The sequence below is a fragment of the Paramisgurnus dabryanus genome, chromosome 5 (genome assembly GCF_030506205.2).
Source record: "Paramisgurnus dabryanus chromosome 5, PD_genome_1.1, whole genome shotgun sequence".
NCBI classification, from domain to species: domain Eukaryota; kingdom Metazoa; phylum Chordata; class Actinopteri; order Cypriniformes; family Cobitidae; genus Paramisgurnus; species Paramisgurnus dabryanus.
In genome coordinates, this window is record NC_133341.1 from 40,653,140 (window position 1) to 40,671,426 (window position 18,287).

Below are 18,287 nucleotides of genomic sequence, written 5' to 3' on the forward strand. Positions count from 1 at the left end.
AGCACCCACATTGTTGAAAACAGTTGGATTCTGAGAAAAGAAGCTTACTCTGGTTTTAAATGATTAAAGATTTTATTAATAATTATTTCATGAGATTAAAAAGTTAATGAAATGCTTGGAGCGGCGATTAATAAGAAAGCAGTGGAAAGTTTTTTCAAATGCTCATATGCTCCTTCTCACTTAATCCTCCTAGTTGTAAAAATGCAGCAGGTGTTTTGTAGCAGGCCTTTGCTTTAAGAGATATGAGGAAATAAAGATATTTTCCCAAGTCTTTATAAGAGCCAGTTTATCACAAAACGACTGATACAGTTTGGTATTAGCAGCTTTACTGTATTTGAATAAGTCAGCCATTAATGAGAAACTGAATAGTCTCATTGATTGTAAACAATGTGAAAATTTTGCCGCTTATTCACACACACAAACATACATACGTGAACATACAAAATGAGCAAACAAATAAAGCTTCGTTATAGTTCTTCATTCTGAATAATAACATTCAAATGCCTTTTTACTTCTTTAACTCTGCATTACTGTAAGTAAGACTGGTGTTGTTAACCCTTGGTTTTAAGGCCCTTCTTGGTGCTCTATCTATCTGGATAAAAGTATGCAGTGTAAAATAATGTATCACTACAATGTAACATCAAATTTCAATCAGACAACCGATCATAATCTCCTTCATTCAGAACAAAACACATCTGCATACTATCAAAAGAAAGACTTTTGCACCTTTTCAAGAACTTATTCACTTATCCTGCTCCTTTGGTCCCAAAATGATCCCCCTTAAATGAAAGGATAACTTGCTAATTCCCCTTCAAACCATAAAAGCCATACAAGTATCTGGATATGAAAAACAATATAAGAACAAACACCCAACATTTCTCAACTGAGCTCTTTTGGATATAAGACGATGATGTGAATGTGGCAAATAACACACATAACTCATCAACTCATTGCTGTCTAATTTATAAAATACTTGTTATTGACCTTCTTGAAGATCTTAGTTCCTAATAGATTCCAAGGGAAAATCATCCCACACTTAAGACTTATTCGCATGTCATGCGATCAACGGCATAGACTGGCTGCAGGATATCAAAGGACTCTCTTGTTTGGTGGCAGGGTCACAACCTACTGCAGCATAAACAGCAGAGACAATACTTTATTGTAACCATTTATTTCCATAAAAATGGTTTAGATAACAGTCGTTTAAGTTGTCACCGTTGCCACCCGAACTGGTGTAGTTTCAACCCAATGACCAGCCTAAACTATAGCAAAGACTTAATCATTTAGCCTTTCGGTAAGAAGGGGCGATAATTCATTCCCCTGTAGCCTGATCATATTGAGCATTGGAGGATAGATTGAGCAGAAGCACAGTGAGTGGAAAAGACAAAGAACATCGCAATACTAAAAAAATTTAAGTTTCAACACTGGAAGTCGGCCAGCTTTACTTCTTCTTGTCATCATGGGTGATGGGAATGGTGCGCTCGGGGGCATCTGACTGCTTGCGTGGTGCCGTCACGGTCAGGACACCATCGGAAGACAAAGAGGAAGTGACAGAGGTTGGATCCACACCAGCAGGAAAACGGTATTTTCTTAGAAACTCCCGTGAGACAAAACCATGATCGTCCTATAGGAAAGAAACAGCATCTATTATTATGTTGGCTTGAGAAAGCCAACATACTGTTGTTGCACTTAAACTTATTATTATTATTATTCTTTTTCTTCTGAGACTAAAATTTCTAACTCTAACTCGTCCTAGAGCTTTCAAGCTACAGCCATCAAACTTTGGACATACCTTCGGTCTGATCTGACTCGAGTTGCTATATCTTTTCTAACTGATGGGACCTTCCGAATTCCTAAACGGGGCGCTGAAACACCCCAAAATTTCCATTGACTTAACATTGAGACAAACTTTGACAGGTCATAGCTGCGAGTGAGAAACTTGTAGAAACTTGTGGCTTACCACATTTAAGGAGGCTGACAGGCTGTGTAAGAACATACCTCACAATGGGGTGTAAGCTGTACCCCTGGGGTGTAAGGGGCCCCCAAAATTTCCCATTGACTTATAATGGGGCAGGAAACATGCCCATAAAAGGGAATAAAAGCGTCCCAGATGGAATATCTTCACTTTAGAGTGTCTTAGAGACATGGGGGTGGGCTAATTTTACTCAAGCATCCAATCAGTCTCTTAGGATCACCCCAGAGCTATTAAGCCACGCCCCTAGCAACAATTTTGGGTACCCTAGCAACATCTCCCATAGACTACCATTATAAAAAGCCCAGATGGATATCTTTGCACCAGAGTGTCATAGAGACATAGGGGTGGGCTCATTTTACTCAGGCATCCAATCAGTCTCTTAGGATTCTTATTGAGGTATTAAGCCACGCCCCTAGCAACAAAATATGAAGACCCTAGCAACATAATAAACAAAGCCTTATATCTCCGCATCAGAACATTGTAGAGACACAGGGGTTGGACCGTTTTACTTGTGGCTTGAAGTGTGATCATTATGGGATGCCAATTTTCTCCCTAGCAACCAAACTTAATACCCTAGCAACGGAATAAACAAAGCCTTATATCTCCGCATCAGAACATTGTAGAGACACGGGGGTTGGACCGTTTTACTTGTGGCTTGAAGGGTGATCATTATGGGATGCCAATTTTCTCCCTAGCAACCAAACTTAGTACCCTAGCAACGCAATAAATGTTAGCTTCATGCTAGCTTCCTGCTAATCATCCTAGCTTCATGCTAATCATGCTAGCATCATGCTAGCTTCATGCTAATCATGCTAGCTTCATGCTAGCTTCATGCTAATCATGCTAGCATCATGCTAACTTCATGCTAATCATGCTAACATCATGCAAGCTTCATGCTAATCATGCTAACATCATGCTAGCTTCATGCTAACTTCATGCTAATCATGCTAACTTCATGCTAGCTTCCTGCTAATCATGCTAGCTTCATGCTAATCATGTTAGCTTCATGCTAGCTTCATGCTAATCATGCTAACTTCATGCTAGCTTCATGCTAATCATGCTAGCATCATGCTAGCTTCATGCTAATCATGCTAACTTCATGCTAGCTTCATGCTAATCATGCTAGTATCATGCTAGCTTCATGCTAATCATACTAGCTTCATGCTAATCATGCTAACATCATGCTAGCTTCATGCTAATCATGCTAGCTTCATGCTAATCATGCTAGCTTCATGCTAATCATGTTAGCATCATGCTAATCATGCTAGCATCATGCTAGCTTCATGTTAATCATGCTAGCATCATGCTAATCATGCTAGCATCATGCTAGCTTCATGCTAATCATGCTAGCATCATGCTAGCTTTATGCTAATCATGCTATCATCATGCTAGCCTCATGTTAAATTATGCTAGCTTCATGCTAGCTTCATGCTAAATCATGCTAACATCATGCTAGCTTCATGCTAATCATGCTAGCTTCATGCTAGCTTCATGCTAATCATGCTAGCATCATGCTAACTTCATGCTAATCATGCTAACATCATGCTAGCTTCATGCTAATCATGCTAACATCATGCTAGCTTCATGCTAGCTTCATGCTAATAATGCTAGCTTCATGCTAGCTTCCTGCTAATCATGCTAGCTTCATGCTAGCTTCATGCTAACATCATGCTAGCTTCATGCTAATCATGCTAGCTTCATGCTAGCTTCATGCTAATCATGCTAGCATCATGCTAACTTCATGCTAATCATGCTAACATCATGCTAGCTTCATGCTAACATCATGCTAGCTTCCTGCTAATCATGCTAGCTTCATGCTAGCTTCATGCTAATCATGCTAGCACCATGCTAGCTTCATGCTAATCATGCTAGCTTCATGCTAATCATGCTAGCTTCATGCTAATCATGCTAGCTTCACGCTAATCATGCTAGCTTCATGCTAATCATGCTAGCTTCATGCTAACTTCATGCTAATCATGCTAACATCATGCTAGCTTCATGCTAATCATGCTAACATCATGCTAGCTTCATGCTAATTATGCTAGCATCATGCTAGCTTCATGCTTATCATACTAGCTTCATGCTAATCATGCTAACATCATGTTAGCTTCATGCTAACATCATGCTAGCTTTATGCTAATCATGCTAGCTTCATGCTAGCTTCATGCTAATCATGCTAGCATCATGCTAACATCATGCTAGCTTCATGCTAATCATGCTAGCTTCATGTTAGCTTCATGCTAATCATGCTAACATCATGCTAATCATGCTAACATCATGCTAGCTTCAGGCTAATCATGCTAGCATCATGTTAGCTTCATGCTAGCTTCATGCTAATCATGCTAGCATCATGCTAGCTTCGTGCTAATCATGCTAACTTCATGCTAGCTTCATGCTAGCTTCATGCTAATCATGCTAGCATCATGCTAGCTTCATGCTAATCATACTAGCTTCATGCTAATCATGCTAACATCATGCTAGCTTCATGCTAATCATGCTAGCTTCATGCTAATCATGCTAGCTTCATGCTAATCATGTTAGCATCATGCTAATCATGCTAGCATCATGCTAGCTTCATGCTAATCATGCTAGCATCATGCTAGCTTCATGCTAATCATGCTAGCATCATGCTAGCTTTATGCTAATCATGATATCATCATGCTAGCCTCATGTTAAATTATGCTAGCTTCATGCTAGCTTCATGCTAAATCATGCTAGCTTCATGTTAAATCATGTTCGCTTCATGTTAAATCATGCTAGCTTTAATTTAAATCATGATAGCTTCATGCTAAGTTGTCAAACTCTACTCTCAGACTAGGCTTTCTCAAGCCAACATAAAGTTTGTTCCGACGAACTTTTCTATCTAGTTGTAAGCTACACTTGTAACCCCAAGTTAAAAAAGGTACTTATATGTACCATTTATGATACCAATATGTGCCTGTGAGGTACAAATATGAACTCTTTAGGTGCAAAGGTGAACTTTTTGATATACTACCCCAACTGTTTTAAAATTTCTGAATGTGTTTGAGTAGATGATAATCCATGCATCAATCGCTCAATGTTTACTTGGAACACATCAAGGCCAGTTTGTGTACCACGTTTGTTATCTTAGTGATGACAAATTTGAAACAATAAAGACACAGAGGATATGTGTGTAGTTTGGTTAGGCATTGGGTTACAGAATGTATTACCTGACGATCCTCATGTTTCGCACGAATTTCAATGAAATCGCCATTGATTTTCACTGACAGTTCCTCTGGTGTGAAATGTTTGACATCCAGATTTATCAAGAAGCGGTCCTTTTCCATTTTCATCTAAACAATTGAAAATATAAAGGTATTATGTTGAGTCTTCACATTTAATGTTCGAAAATACAAACAAATACATTATGCATGTATATCTATTGTATAGTAAACATTTTACACACCCTTACAAAAATTAACCATGTTTTTTTTCTGGCAAAAATGTAGTAACCATGCTTTTTTGGTGTGTTAAAGGCGAGGTGCATGATTTCTGAAAGCCAATGTTGATATTTAAAATCACATAAACAATCACGCTCCCACCCCAATAGAATCTCCAGACCTTCTTTTCATAGACCCGCCCCATACATACGCAACCCAGGCAACGATGTTGGTTAGTAGACACACCCCTTACTGCTGATTGGCTACAAGTGTGTTTTGGTAGTCGACCCGACTCGCTTTTCCAAATCTTGCACCCCGCCTTTAATTACTAATAGCAAAACCATGGTTTTACTACAGTAACCGTAGTTTTTTGGTTTTAACTGTAGTAAAATCATGGTTAATTTACGTAAGGGCACGACGCTCAGTGTAGTTTTTGATACACTTTAACTATGATTTGAAATAAGTTTTTCTACTTGCTTGTTATTAGAATAAAAATTCCTATAAAAAATACTTTTTATTGTTATTAAATCTTTGCGGAGTTTAACAGTAGTTACGTTTGTTCCACAAAAGCCATGTGATTATGTTGTTACTGCTAAAACTGTCTATATCTGAAAACGTCTTAAAAACCAATTTCTCCAACTCAACTTTGACTTTTAACTTATGAGATGCTGTGCGCTGCGTTGCCAAATCCTCTGATTTTTGGAGGAATTCAGATTTGGGGTATTTTTAAAGTTTATTTTTTTCTGGGGGTTAAAAATGAAAGAATTTCGTTGAATAGTTATTGGTATTTGGGCTATGAATAGTCATTGGGATGCTTTTGGGCTAGTTTTGAATGTCCATTGGGATGGTTTTAATACGCAAATTTGGCAACCCTGGCTGTGCGCTTGCGCAGACGATTCGGATTATATAGAAGTACATGTCGTAACCTGCAATCGGACTAAATTCAGTTGGATTGACACATTTTTTGCATGTAAACATAGCCAATGTGAGCTCTTAAAGCAGACTGATCTCACGGAAAGTCGTGTTATATTCAAGCAAAATTTTATTAATTTATTCGTGTCCATGGCACGATATTCTGCTTTTTTCGTGCCTTGAGAGCACAAATGTCTTTTCGTGACACTTGCACAAATTTCTATAAATAGTTTCTCGTGTTCATGGCACGACTTTCTTTTTCGTTTCATTTTATCTATTGTTTCCTCAAAGTTTTTTCCTATTTTCTTACCATTGTCGCTTGGGGTTAGAATCACTTTCTGTTACATTTTTAGACATCCTAACCCAAACCCCAACTCCAGGCGAGAATAGTTTTAAAAGCGAAAGAAAAACATGTAGAAACCAATACATAAAAGTACATCCAAACCCCAAGTCTAACCCCAAGCAACAATGAATTAAAAATAGGGGAAAAAATAAGAGTACAATACATAAAATGACATGAAAAGAAGGTCGTGCCACGGACACGAAAACCAATTTATGGAAATTCGTGCTGGGCGACACGAAAAAGACATTCGTGCTCGATACACGAAAAAAAGCTGAATTGCTTGCCATGGACACAAATAAATTAATACAATTTTGCGTGACTACACTACCGAACCCCTAAGGTGACATTGGAGTAAAAAAATCGAAAGTTTAGTTTCATGTGCTCACGTGAAACTTTCCTGTGCTCACGCAAAACCTTCATGTGCAGAATTTTTTTAACGTTTATTTTTGCGTGCTCACGTGAAACTTTCTCGCGCGCACATGAAATTACTGCGTGCGCACGTGAAAGCGAAAGTTTCACGTGAGCATGCGAAACTAAACGTGGTAGTTTCACGTGTGCATGCGATAGTTTCATGTGTGCACGCGATAGTTTCACTTGCGCACGCGAAACTAAACTTTATGCCAAATTTTTTAAACTAAACAAAATTTTTGCTCCATGTCCCCTTAGGGGCTGCGTACTACACCACAACTTTCCGTAAGATCATGTTGTCTTAAAGATACTGGATCTAGTCTACACTACGTTTACGTTTATTGCTCAATCGTATTGAAAAGCAATCATTTAAATACTTTTATCAATACAATTGAGGTTGATCGGATGCTAATTTCAAACATATTGAAAGGGGTGGTGTAGTCCGATCTGTGATCCGATAATCAGGAAAAAAGTATGCATGTAAACGTGTGAATTGTCAAAAATAATGATAAAAAGCTGTCCTTTAAAAAAAAGTCCTAATATGTACCAACTAGGTATAAAGACATGTACTTTTGAAGTACCAATATCTAGATTTGACATAATAATATGTACTCTTTGGGTAAATTTTTGAAAGGGTACCACCCCAATGATGCTGCAGCTTTTGTACCAGAAATCAAACCTATATCGTCATGGAAGAAATGCTATGAATGTTTATCCAACAGGATCATTGTTTATAATGAAGCAGACACTACTGCTATTGTGTATGTAAAAGACCCAGATGTGGACAGAGAACATTTAATGAAGCACCATAATATCATAAAATAACAGAATACAGATGTTCCACAAACATCACTTTGCAGGAAATACAAAACTATAAAATTAACTTTATCAGTCTGTTTGTTCATCAGCTCACCTCAGACAGTCCGCTCTCCATCCAGCTTGGCCAGCGAAGAAAAGAAGAAGGCCGATGGTAGTACAGCGAGGGAATCATGTCACTCTCAGAGATGTGTTCCCCAAAGTGCTGGTCAAAGATCCGACTTGGAAAGAAGGAAGGCCAGAAGGAGCGGCGAAACCAGGGATGCTGGATGGCGATGTCCATTTCGTCTCTGGGTCTCCTACAGCACTGTCCCGTCTCTAAAATCTTGCTGCCTGTTTTCCCTGCGCACTTAAATACACCAACAGCCTCTGTCAGACCAGCCAGCTGTGGATCTTTCTGGAATAACGATGTAAACTGTTTGCTTGCCTCTTTTTCACTTCGTCCCTCCCACTGTCATCCACTTGCTACCCTGCGCCCACTATCACTCTCTGTATTTATCTAGAAGCCGGAGACCAGCGGGATTACATGGCAAGCCCCCAATAGTGCTGATGGTCTCATGTGTGCATAGAACTGGAAACGTTTGTCTGGCCTGGTAAATGAGGTGTGCCAACATGAAGTAAATACCATTGGCATTTTGGTGCACCCAAATTGTTCATTTGATGCCAGGAAAGATTAGGATATCCATGCCCTGATGCGTCAGTGCATATTTAGGTTCTGAACCCCTTTAGAGGTTTTGTCTTCACAGAAGCCCATGAATGCAGCTACAATAACTGTGCCGGGTTAAGCACCATACAAGGTCAATCCCCATGAACAACCACCGGACTTACACAGACTGGCACACTGACTGGACATTTTGGTGAGGTAAGCAGTCTTTTTTCCTGTGTTGTCGGTGAATGGATGGAGAATGATGGTGGTTTTATGATCATCTGCATAAATATGATTTTATTTTGAATTACAAGGAAATGCTTAAGACACATTAAGTTCCCATTGGCATACTTAAAATATTGAAAGAAATTATGTAAAATCAAATGAAGTTAAACAATTTCAACTTGTTTTTTAAGTTATGTCAACTTATCACAAGTCAAAACTTAAAATAGTAGGTTGAATTGATTTACAAAACCAAGTTGTTTTAACTTAATGATAATTGTGTATATTATACTGAGACAGATAAATTATTTGATTTTTAAGAATTTGGTTCCGAGACGCGATAAACCCCATTTTCAAAACAAATCAGTTACTGCCAAAATCAGTATTAAAAAGTAAAGTCTTAATTTTACGCAAAATCTGATGTCCACCATGTTATTCTGTCATCTTTTCTCCCTTTTTTCCAAACCGTGACAAACGCCAGTCCTCCTTCTCTGCGGAATGCAGTAAATCCACTTAACCAATAACGGCGCAGCATTCCACGCATTGTAAACAACAATGACGGCGCTTTGAATACACATGGAATCCTAGTTTTCCTCATCTACTTTGTAGTTTGTGATGGTTTTCTGTGACGGGGAAGAAACTTAAACCATCAAAATCAAATAATATTCGTGAGAGGCACTTGGGCGACGGAAAAATGTCGGCTGTTGATTGTTCTCACACGACAGCATCAAGCTTCTGTCATGCAACCACATTGACCCCAGTGGATCTTATGAAAAACTTTACATTATTTTACTTGAAGTCAACGAAAATCGAGCAGGACCAAAACATTTTACAGCTGATCGCTGTCAAAAAAGTTCAGCGACAACGTCTCAAGGATAACATAAGCACAGTGTTCTTAATACGACAAAGTAAGTGTTTTGAAGAATGTTTAGCAGTGTCTACCACTAGTCAACTAAATTAATATAAAATGGCAAAGATAAATGCAAATTTATATATTGATTCAATAGATTTATGGCATTTTGAAAAAAAACTTGTCAATATGTTTTTTGTTATTTAAAGAGCGCATTAGTAAAATGACAACGAGGGTTTGCTTATCACATAAGCGAATGCGCAGCAGCATAAAAACGCTTTTAAATATGAAAGATTAAAGGATTGAATGTAAAAGATTATTATTGAGTCTCTTGGACATAAATGAGGAGTAATTATGAGACGTTAAAAGGCACAAAGAGCTGCTTCACCTGCAGCCTAGTAAGTAAATAAATGCTTTGCTTTAAATAAATGCATCTGTTTTTAAATGTTTTTTTTTTTTAATGCTACCTCACGGATTTATTGTATATGATGACTCTGTACCTGTTGATATGGTGAGATAGAAACATTTTTAAGTAAGGTTTAAAAAAAACTCAAGACGCTGTCCAAGTGCTGAAACGTGCGGAGAGCCGCTTGTAAATTCTTTATCCCCGGTTTGTTACAAATAAAGTATTTTTAGAGTACAAACCTTTTCTTACATACTTGTAAATTATTTTTGACGATATTGGATAGCTTGATAAATTTTTTACTTCCATGACTAAAAGAAAATGGGTTTTAAAGGTTTTAATAAAAAAAAGAACAATTTCAATACAAGTGAAAAACAACACAATTATTTAACATTAATTTTAAACTTGGGATCTTCTTTCTCTGCTTAGTTTTTCAGTTTACAAAGTCCATCATCTAAATAGGGATTAGAAATAGCGCCAGCGCAACTGCCTTTTAAAGGGGATGAGAGCTATGACTCTCATTGGTTTATTGCTCGTTACGCCCAAAATACTCCCATTACTCATTAAAAAAACAGGACCAACCCTTTTCGACCATGCGCTCAGCGCACAAACCATTTTTCCCGTCGTGAAATTAGCAAAAGTGGATTCGGACACGCCCATTTAGACGTTGTGCTGTGCGCTTTAGACAATGCACTTAGATCGTTAAAATAGGGCCCAATGTTACCAAAATTAGTCAAAATGGATTTATTTCGTTTTGGAAACAAACTTTTCATTTGTTCTTTTTTTTCTTAGTTTGTGCACTGTAAAAGTTAGGTCAACCTAGAAATTTACTTCAATTGGTAGCACCTACAAAATTAAGTTGTTTCAACTTATATGTTTAAGTGAAAAACAATTAAACTGAAAAAAATTAAGTTGAAGAAACATTTTTGAGGTATTACCAATTGAAGTATTTTGTAAGTAGATCCAACTTTTCACTTTTTACAAATAATTACGCAAATCAAATGTATTTAAAATAAAATAAAAGCTTTCCACAATTTTAAAAAAGCATATAAGGTTACCTGGCTGCCTTAAATTTGTGTCAACTAATATTTTTTAAGTTGCATTAACACAAAATGTTGAGGCAATCAGGTAACTTACTTTCACCCAAAATTTTGTCATTGTTTACTCATACCCAAGTTGTTCTAAACCTGTATAAATCTATTTTATAAGTCTATGTTATATACCAATCTAATTTATTTCTAAATCTAAAGGATAAATCTACTATTTCAAAATCTATTTGGGGCTATGCAACACCAAACAGTTCTCTATAAGCTATTTGTAGCATCATGGTCTATCTGTCTGCAGCTCAAGTGCGCAATCTCTCTTCCCTTCCCCTGGCGCCCTTCACTTTCCCTTTATATCCGTTCTGCGTCTCTCACACGATTTGCTGTGTAATTGAAATCTGTCAATATAGACAGCTCTCTAATCTCTAGTTATCTTGGCAACCTCCTACAGAAGTCAAAATGGCGGATCGCACTATTCCTCATGCTTACCCAATGAGTACGGATTATGAGATGTGTAGCCCCCCTCGAATCTATGACCAGAACTTTGCAGAGGGTAAGTGAAACTCTTAAAAGTCTGAACTGCCTTTTGAATAAAGTCTAAATAGATGTGAACGTTTAGACTTTGTATTGTTGTACATCTGTGGTTTATTTATTCCCATGTGCTTTGGGTGTCTCGACTGATAAAATGTACTTTACATAAACAGTTAGTTGCTTGATGTTTGGATAAAAAAAATTTAACATTTCAAAATTAAAAAGGAAACTCATTTTTAATCAATTTTAAGCCAATAATTGTAAATCAAATGTAGCACTTATATTATAATTAATGTTTATATATTGACACCCACAATTGCAGCATTTACTTTTTGAATAAAATGCGATGCCCAAGCAGCGACTTATATTTAGAAATCCACACATGACATAAAGTCAAATGGACAAAAATAACCCTGCTTTATCACTGATTACGAATTGACCTCCATATCAACGAATCACGAACTGAGTTCAAAGGCAAAGACACGCCCACATCTATTTATAACAGAAATGTATGAGGATGTCACACAACACAGGCACAAATAGAAACCAAAGTGAAATCTGAATCCTATAAAGTTGGCATCACCAATATAAACAGACCTGAGACACATGTCGTCCAGACAGCAGAGTTTTTATTTTAGCTTTTGTTACGGTACATACACAGTACAGTAGGTGCTTTAATATTTACATATTCATTTACCCTCTCATTCAGCACTGACTCCCAAGGACCTACTGGCCCCTGTCCTGTATCATGGATACTACATCCGTCCCCGCATCAACAAACAGCTCGAAAGAGGTTTCTCCCAGGTAGAAAGTGAAGACGACTGGTATCGAGTACTGCTGGATGTATGCCAGTTCACGCCGGATGAGATAAGTGTGCGAACAGTGGACAACTTGTTAGAAGTGACTGGGCGACACGCTCAGAGAATGGACGGGCATGGCTTCGTGAGCCGAGAGTTTACCCGCACTTACATCTTACCAATGGGTGTAGATCCTATGCTGGTGCAGGTGTCTCTCTCTCACGACGGGATACTCTGTATCCAGGCACCGCGGAAAGCAGAGGACCTGGAGCCCAAGATCAACAAGCTCAAGATTAAAGTGGACAAGAAGGAAAGCAAGAGCTCCTAAAGTGGACTTAGAAATGTTTGTTTTTTCAATTATGGCTGGGGTTTATGTATGTCATCATTCATTTCATAAAGTGTATTTGGTCTTCAAAAAAATAAATATTGTACTCACAGTTGCGTTGTGAAGAAATTTACAGATTTTGCCATATATTATATAGACCTATGTATAACTGTATACAATGATTGTATAACCAATAACATAAGCTCCTATGAATCAGTGCTAAAGTTCAGGCATCGAGTGATCCTGTGCATCACGTGTCTTGTCAAATAAGTGCCTGCTGCTGCAGACGCGTCTAAAGGGTTTATGATAAAAGAGACGCTCGCGTTTGCCAGATACTTGCATAATCTCATGCGTAACTGCAAAAATGTACTTATAATTTTACATTTTATACACACTTAACCATTATACTTGATACATTTTATACAAACTTTTATATTTTGGTCAGGAAAATATATTTTTTGCCATATTGGATATATTTTGTTGCCCATGAAATACATTTTGAAATATATGTTAAAGGATTAGTCCATTTTTTTTAAAAAAATCCAGATAATTTACTCACCACCATGTGATCCAAAAAATGGATGTCTTTGTTCAGTCGAGAAGAAATTATGTTCTTTAAGGAAAACATTCCAGGATTTTTCTCATTTTAATGGACTTTAATGGACCCCAACACTTTCAATGCAGATTAAATGCACTTTCAAAGGACTCTATATGATCTCAAATGAGGCATAAGGGTCTTATCTAGCGAAACGTTTGTCATTTTTGGCAAGAAAAATAAAAAAATACGCACTTTTAAACCACAACTTCTCGTCTTTCTCCAGTCCTGACACTCCAGCGCGACCACACGTAATACGTCATCACGTCAAGAGGTCACGGATGACGTATGCGAAACTACGCCCCAGTGTTTACAAGTGTGGAGAAAGAGGTGCGTTCCGACAGTGTTGTATGTCGAATTAATGTCTTTGTGTCAGTTTATTGTTTAAAATGGTTTCATATGTAACACATGACCTTTCCACGTCATTACGCAATTACGTGAGTTCGCACTGGCGCGTCACAGGACCGGAAGAAGACGAGAAGTTATAGTTTAAAAGTGCATATTTTTTATTTTTCTTGCCAAAAATGACACTCGTTTAGCTAGATAAGACCCTTATGCCTCGTTTGGGATCGTTTAGAGTCCTTTGAAACGGCAATTTTAAACTGCATTACAACTGTTAAGTGTTGGGGTCCATTAAAGTCCATTAAGATGAGAAAAATCCTAAAATGTTTTCCTCAAAAAACATAATTTCTTCTCAATTGAACAAAGAAAGACATCAATATTTTGGATGACATGGTGATGAGTAAATTATCTGATTTTTTAAAAAGAAAATGGACTAATCCTTTAATATAATATATTAAAGGATTAGTCCATTTTCTTTTTAAAAAAATCATATTATTCATATTATGAAGGTTAAAAATAAATATATTTTCAAAAATATATTTAATTAAGCTTTACTTTTTTAAATGTATTTAAATGTATTTTGGACATAATTTTGTCCAAAGAAATTAATTTTTTGCCTTATGGGCATATATTCCAATCAAAACTATTTTAACTGCATTTTTGTCTCATGATTTTCATGTTAAGAAATAAATTTGCACTTTAAAAAAATAGGTTCAACAACCATAGCACTATTTTCCTAAACCAGTGAAGTCAAAAATGTGTGCAAAAACAGCTGACCATTTGCAGGAAGTTCATCCATGTTATATATGTCAACTTTCCAAGCCAACAAAAAACCTTTTCTCTTTGCAAACAGGTGCAACTGGATCTCATTATACTACATATATACTTTCTCTCTGGTTATGAATGAATGACCACCTGACTGCAAAGACTAACATTAGCGATAGGACAGATATACTGTAGTTAAACATTCACAACATCAAGGGCAGTCTCAGCGGTAGGGGTGTTGCTGAGCGAGGTACAAAGGTATATAGCTTTCTTTGAGCACCTGCTGGATTCCAGTTACAGAGAAACAAGGAAGCAGAATATGGGCAAATGTTCAACAGCAGACTAACTGTGCGTTGAAAACAAGGACTGTCATGGGAAACAATGCAACAAAAACATTAGACAAGTGAGTATCATACATCTTCTAATTTGTTTATTTAAGCTGAATGTAATAAATAGGACAGAGTATAAAGTGTTTAGCAATTGCAATGCAATACAATAGGTATCTGTTTGATGGGTAGGGAATCACTTTTAACAAGGTTTGTTTGTGTTGTTAAATAGATAATAGTTTGTTGCACGTTGAACGTATTTAACATGCTAATCTTTTAAGAAATGTTGGTCGTCGATCTCTTAATTAATTCCCTTCTTTATACATTTAATATAAGTTATAAAAAATCTGTTAAAATGAGATTTGAGACTAAAATAGCCCAAAAAAAATCAAATATTGATGGTTGCAGTGTTAAGAAAAGAGAAAATAAGCATTACTGGAACAAACAAGGAAGTTAAAAATTTAACATCATCTAAGTCTATTAATGATCAACTTGAAATTTAGGGAAATTCACTTCAGAACAAATAAGCCAAACATTACTCAGTTCTTCATTTGCTTAAAAGTTCAGAAAGTCTTTTCAGAATTTGGAAAATGTGCCTTTTCATATTATGCTCCCTGGGTTTGGATTCATAGAGTCATTGCCATCTTTGGGTACTTTTAAATGTTTTTTACAATATGTTTTAAAGAAACATTGTATGTGTTTCGCTTGGTCTTTTATTTTAATGTTTTGTGTTGTTTTGTGTTGACCAGGTCTCCGAGACTGTGAAGTGTCAATGCAACTTTCTAATTAAAGGATTAATCATTTCTTTCTTGCTTTGCTTTTAATAGGTGGGGAATAAATCCAGGAAAACTTTCACACAAGCGAACAAAAAGAAAAGGTAACAAAACCAAAAAACTAGTAATTTATTTTTAAATTATCAATACAATTTGTATTACTGTGTAACTACTATAACAGTACACCATTTTCCCTGTAGGTCCATCTAAGGTTTCCACTCACCAGGTGTGTTGGTTTACCTGCTCTTTGGAAATATTATAAAAAATAAATCAACTTTATATTTTTGTAACAAGGACTTTTTTTCATACCAGGCTCCTGACCAACCTCAATTATTTGACCCGGTGACAGGTTATCCACTGTATGCCCGAGTCAATAAAGTACGAAAGCAAATTGATGATGGTGATGATGGTTTACACTACGCAGACGTTCAAGTCCTACAGTCCAATAGTTCAGCCAATGAAGTAAATAAGACTTACAACAATCACAGCACCACAGAATATGCGACAATAGACTTTAAAACACCTGTGAATACACAAACACCTGTGAATACACAAACACCAGCTGAACCCGCAGATCTGTTTATTCCTCCCGGAGATCTAAAGAGGCCAAAGATGAGGTCCTTTCACAAGTAGAATGATCACTTACAGTTGTGTTAAAAGTAATAACACTTTTTGATAATGGTCTTTATAATGAACTATTACGTTAGTTGCTGTCTACTTATTTGTATATATTTATATTTTTATGCTGTGTCACATGTGTGCCCTTGAGAAAGGCACTGTCTGCAAGTGTGCAATTCATATTCTGTATAAATAACCTTGCATATAAAGTAACAGTCATTTGAAAACATTATTTTTTATTTTAAATATTATTTTTATTTAACAATTTAAATTGTATGTTTATGGTTTGCTTGTATTTAAAACAAAATTATTATGTAATAGACATTTTATGCCAGTTGTGCCATACAAAATGTGGTGCCTGCCTGGTTTTGATCTAGCCAGACTTGTCATTATAGCATAAAGTCAACTTTCCAATTCTTTCCACAAAAGGATCACTAGATTGGATAGGATCACTCGATTTACATGGTGACACTTTAGAAATTCTGTCCATCCAAAGTAACAAGTAACCAGGTCATTCTTTTTATCTTCTGCTAATTGTAACAACATGAAAGTGAGTATAAATGATGAGAGAATTTTCATTTTTGGGTGAACTATCCCTTTAAAGCAACACTATGTAGTTTCCATGTAAAAATGACTTACAGCTCCCCCAAGTGGTTGAAAAGCGCAACAGTGCCTGGTATCACACACTCTTCTGCAGGCAGGGGGAGGGGCGGGGCTGTGTTTCCTACCCTCCACCACCACTTTCAGAGGGTGCTTGTAGCAGCTAGGAGGCTGCTCAGGTTGCAGCAACAGTACAATTTGTCCAGTTATAAGTTGTTCTATCACTGAAATAATTTTAAAGACCTTATTTAAAGGTAAAAAAACTACATAGTGTTGCTTTAAAGAAAACACCACCGTTTTTCAATATTTTACTAAGTTGTTACCTCAACCTAGACGACTGAATACACACCTATCTTTTTTCAATGTGTGCACATTTAGGGCCCTATTTTAACGATCTAAGCACATTGTCTAAAGCGCACAGCGCAACGTCTAAATGGGTGTGTTCGAATCGTTATCAATACAATTTGCAACTTTATCCAATCGAGCAGCATTGTGTTTACATACCCTACTGCCATTACAAAAAAATACACTTTTGCTAATTTAACGACGGGAGAAATGGTTTGTGCATCAAGCGTATGGTCAAAAAGGGTTGGTCCTTTTTTTAATGAGTAATGGGAGTATTTTGGGCGTAACGTGCAATAAACCAATGAGAGTCTCAGCTCTCATCCCCTTTAAAAGGCAGTTGCGCTGGCGCTATGTCTAATCCCTATTTAGATGACGGACTTTGCAAACTGAAAAACTAAGCGTAGGAAGAAGATCCCCAGTTTAAGATTAATGTTAAATAATTGTGTTGTTTTTCACTTGTATTGAAATTGTAATTTTTTTATTAAAGGGGCAGTGTGTAAATTTTAGCAGGATCCAGTGGTGAGGTTGTGAATTACAACCAACGGCTCAGTCCACTGTTCACCCCTTACTTTTGAAAAGCATTTAGAAGCTACGGTACCCGCCACCGGAAAAACATGTAATTGACGGAGACAACTTAATTAAAAAAGCTTGTCAGTTAAGGGCTTCTGTAGAAACATGGCAGCACAAAATGGCAACTTCCACGTAAGGGGACCCTTGGTGTATGTCAGGGATGGGCAACTTCAGTCCTGGAGGGCCGGTGTCCTGCAGAGTTTAGCTCCAACTTGCCTCAGCACACCTGCCTAAATGTTTTTAGTATGCCTAAGACCTTAATTGGCTGCGTCAGGTGTGTTTAATTGTGGTTGGAGCTAAACTCTGCAGGACACCGGCCCTCCAGGACCGAAGTTGCCCATCCCTGGTGTATGTAGATAAAAACATCTCATTCTAAGATAATAAAAACATAACGGTTCATTATTAAAAGGTCTTTATAAACCCCTGATGATATAGTTTTGTATATTATTTTGCATTTCTGTCAAGAGATCCTTCTAAAAATTACACATTGCACCTTTAAAACCCGTTTTCTTTTAGTCATGGAAGTAAAAAAGCAGGCTTTTAATTGCTTTAAATGTATGGCTATCCAATATCATCAAAAAATAATTTACAAGTATGTAAGATAAGGTTTGTACTCTAAAAATACTTTATTTGTAACAAACAGGAGATAAAGAATTTACAAACGGCTCTCCGCACGTTTCA

The 18,287-nt window shown here is 36.9% G+C and overlaps 3 protein-coding genes across 4 annotated transcripts; 2 read left to right on the plus strand and 1 right to left on the minus strand.

Moving 5' to 3' along the window:
• Positions 1-53: 53 nt before the first annotated feature.
• Positions 54-8,303, minus strand: cryabb (crystallin, alpha B, b). The gene is made up of 3 exons (XM_065284164.1): positions 7,953-8,303; positions 5,167-5,289; positions 54-1,624 (listed from the first exon to the last, which is right to left on the minus strand). Exons 1-3 carry the CDS (start codon positions 8,136-8,138, stop codon positions 1,442-1,444), a joined length of 492 nt encoding a protein of 163 aa, XP_065140236.1. The 5' UTR covers positions 8,139-8,303; the 3' UTR covers positions 54-1,441.
• Positions 8,304-8,431: 128 nt separating this feature from the next.
• hspb2 (heat shock protein, alpha-crystallin-related, b2) lies at positions 8,432-12,797 on the plus strand. 2 transcript variants are annotated; one of them, XM_065284163.2, is made up of 3 exons: positions 8,432-8,717; positions 11,471-11,572; positions 12,260-12,797. In XM_065284163.2, the coding sequence occupies exons 2-3, from the start codon at positions 11,479-11,481 to the stop codon at positions 12,673-12,675; spliced, it is 510 nt and encodes a 169-aa protein (XP_065140235.1). In that variant the 5' UTR covers positions 8,432-8,717; positions 11,471-11,478; the 3' UTR covers positions 12,676-12,797. The 2 variants fall into 2 exon arrangements, with proteins under 2 accessions (XP_065140235.1, XP_065140234.1); XM_065284162.1 differs by lacking the exon at positions 8,432-8,717 and having other exon boundaries at positions 11,330-11,572; positions 12,260-12,796.
• Positions 12,798-14,549: 1,752 nt separating this feature from the next.
• Positions 14,550-16,642, plus strand: LOC135774529 (uncharacterized). Its single transcript, XM_065284655.2, has 4 exons — positions 14,550-14,777; positions 15,528-15,577; positions 15,674-15,699; positions 15,786-16,642. The coding sequence occupies exons 1-4, from the start codon at positions 14,746-14,748 to the stop codon at positions 16,104-16,106; spliced, it is 429 nt and encodes a 142-aa protein (XP_065140727.1). The 5' UTR covers positions 14,550-14,745; the 3' UTR covers positions 16,107-16,642.
• The last annotated feature ends 1,645 nt before the right edge of the window (positions 16,643-18,287 follow it).

Bases quoted from the DNA above. Each gene is read 5' to 3' on its own strand.
- LOC135774529 (XM_065284655.2), top strand. From the start codon at position 14,746: ATGGGAAACAATGCAACAAAAACATTAGACAA. The intron at 15,578-15,673 runs GTAACAAAACCA...TTTTCCCTGTAG, and splicing joins CAAGCGAACAAAAAGAAAAG to GTCCATCTAAGGTTTCCACT. The intron at 15,700-15,785 runs GTGTGTTGGTTT...TTTTCATACCAG, and splicing joins CTAAGGTTTCCACTCACCAG to GCTCCTGACCAACCTCAATT.
- hspb2 (XM_065284163.2), top strand. From the start codon at position 11,479: ATGGCGGATCGCACTATTCCTCATGCTTACCCAATGAGTACGGATTAT. The intron at 11,573-12,259 runs GTAAGTGAAACT...CCTCTCATTCAG, and splicing joins TGACCAGAACTTTGCAGAGG to CACTGACTCCCAAGGACCTA.
- cryabb (XM_065284164.1), bottom strand. From the start codon at position 8,138: ATGGACATCGCCATCCAGCATCCCTGGTTTCGCCGCTCCTTCTGGCCT. The intron at 5,290-7,952 runs GTGAGCTGATGA...TCAATTGTTTAG, and splicing joins TGGAGAGCGGACTGTCTGAG to ATGAAAATGGAAAAGGACCG. The intron at 1,625-5,166 runs GTAATACATTCT...TCTTTCCTATAG, and splicing joins CGAAACATGAGGATCGTCAG to GACGATCATGGTTTTGTCTC.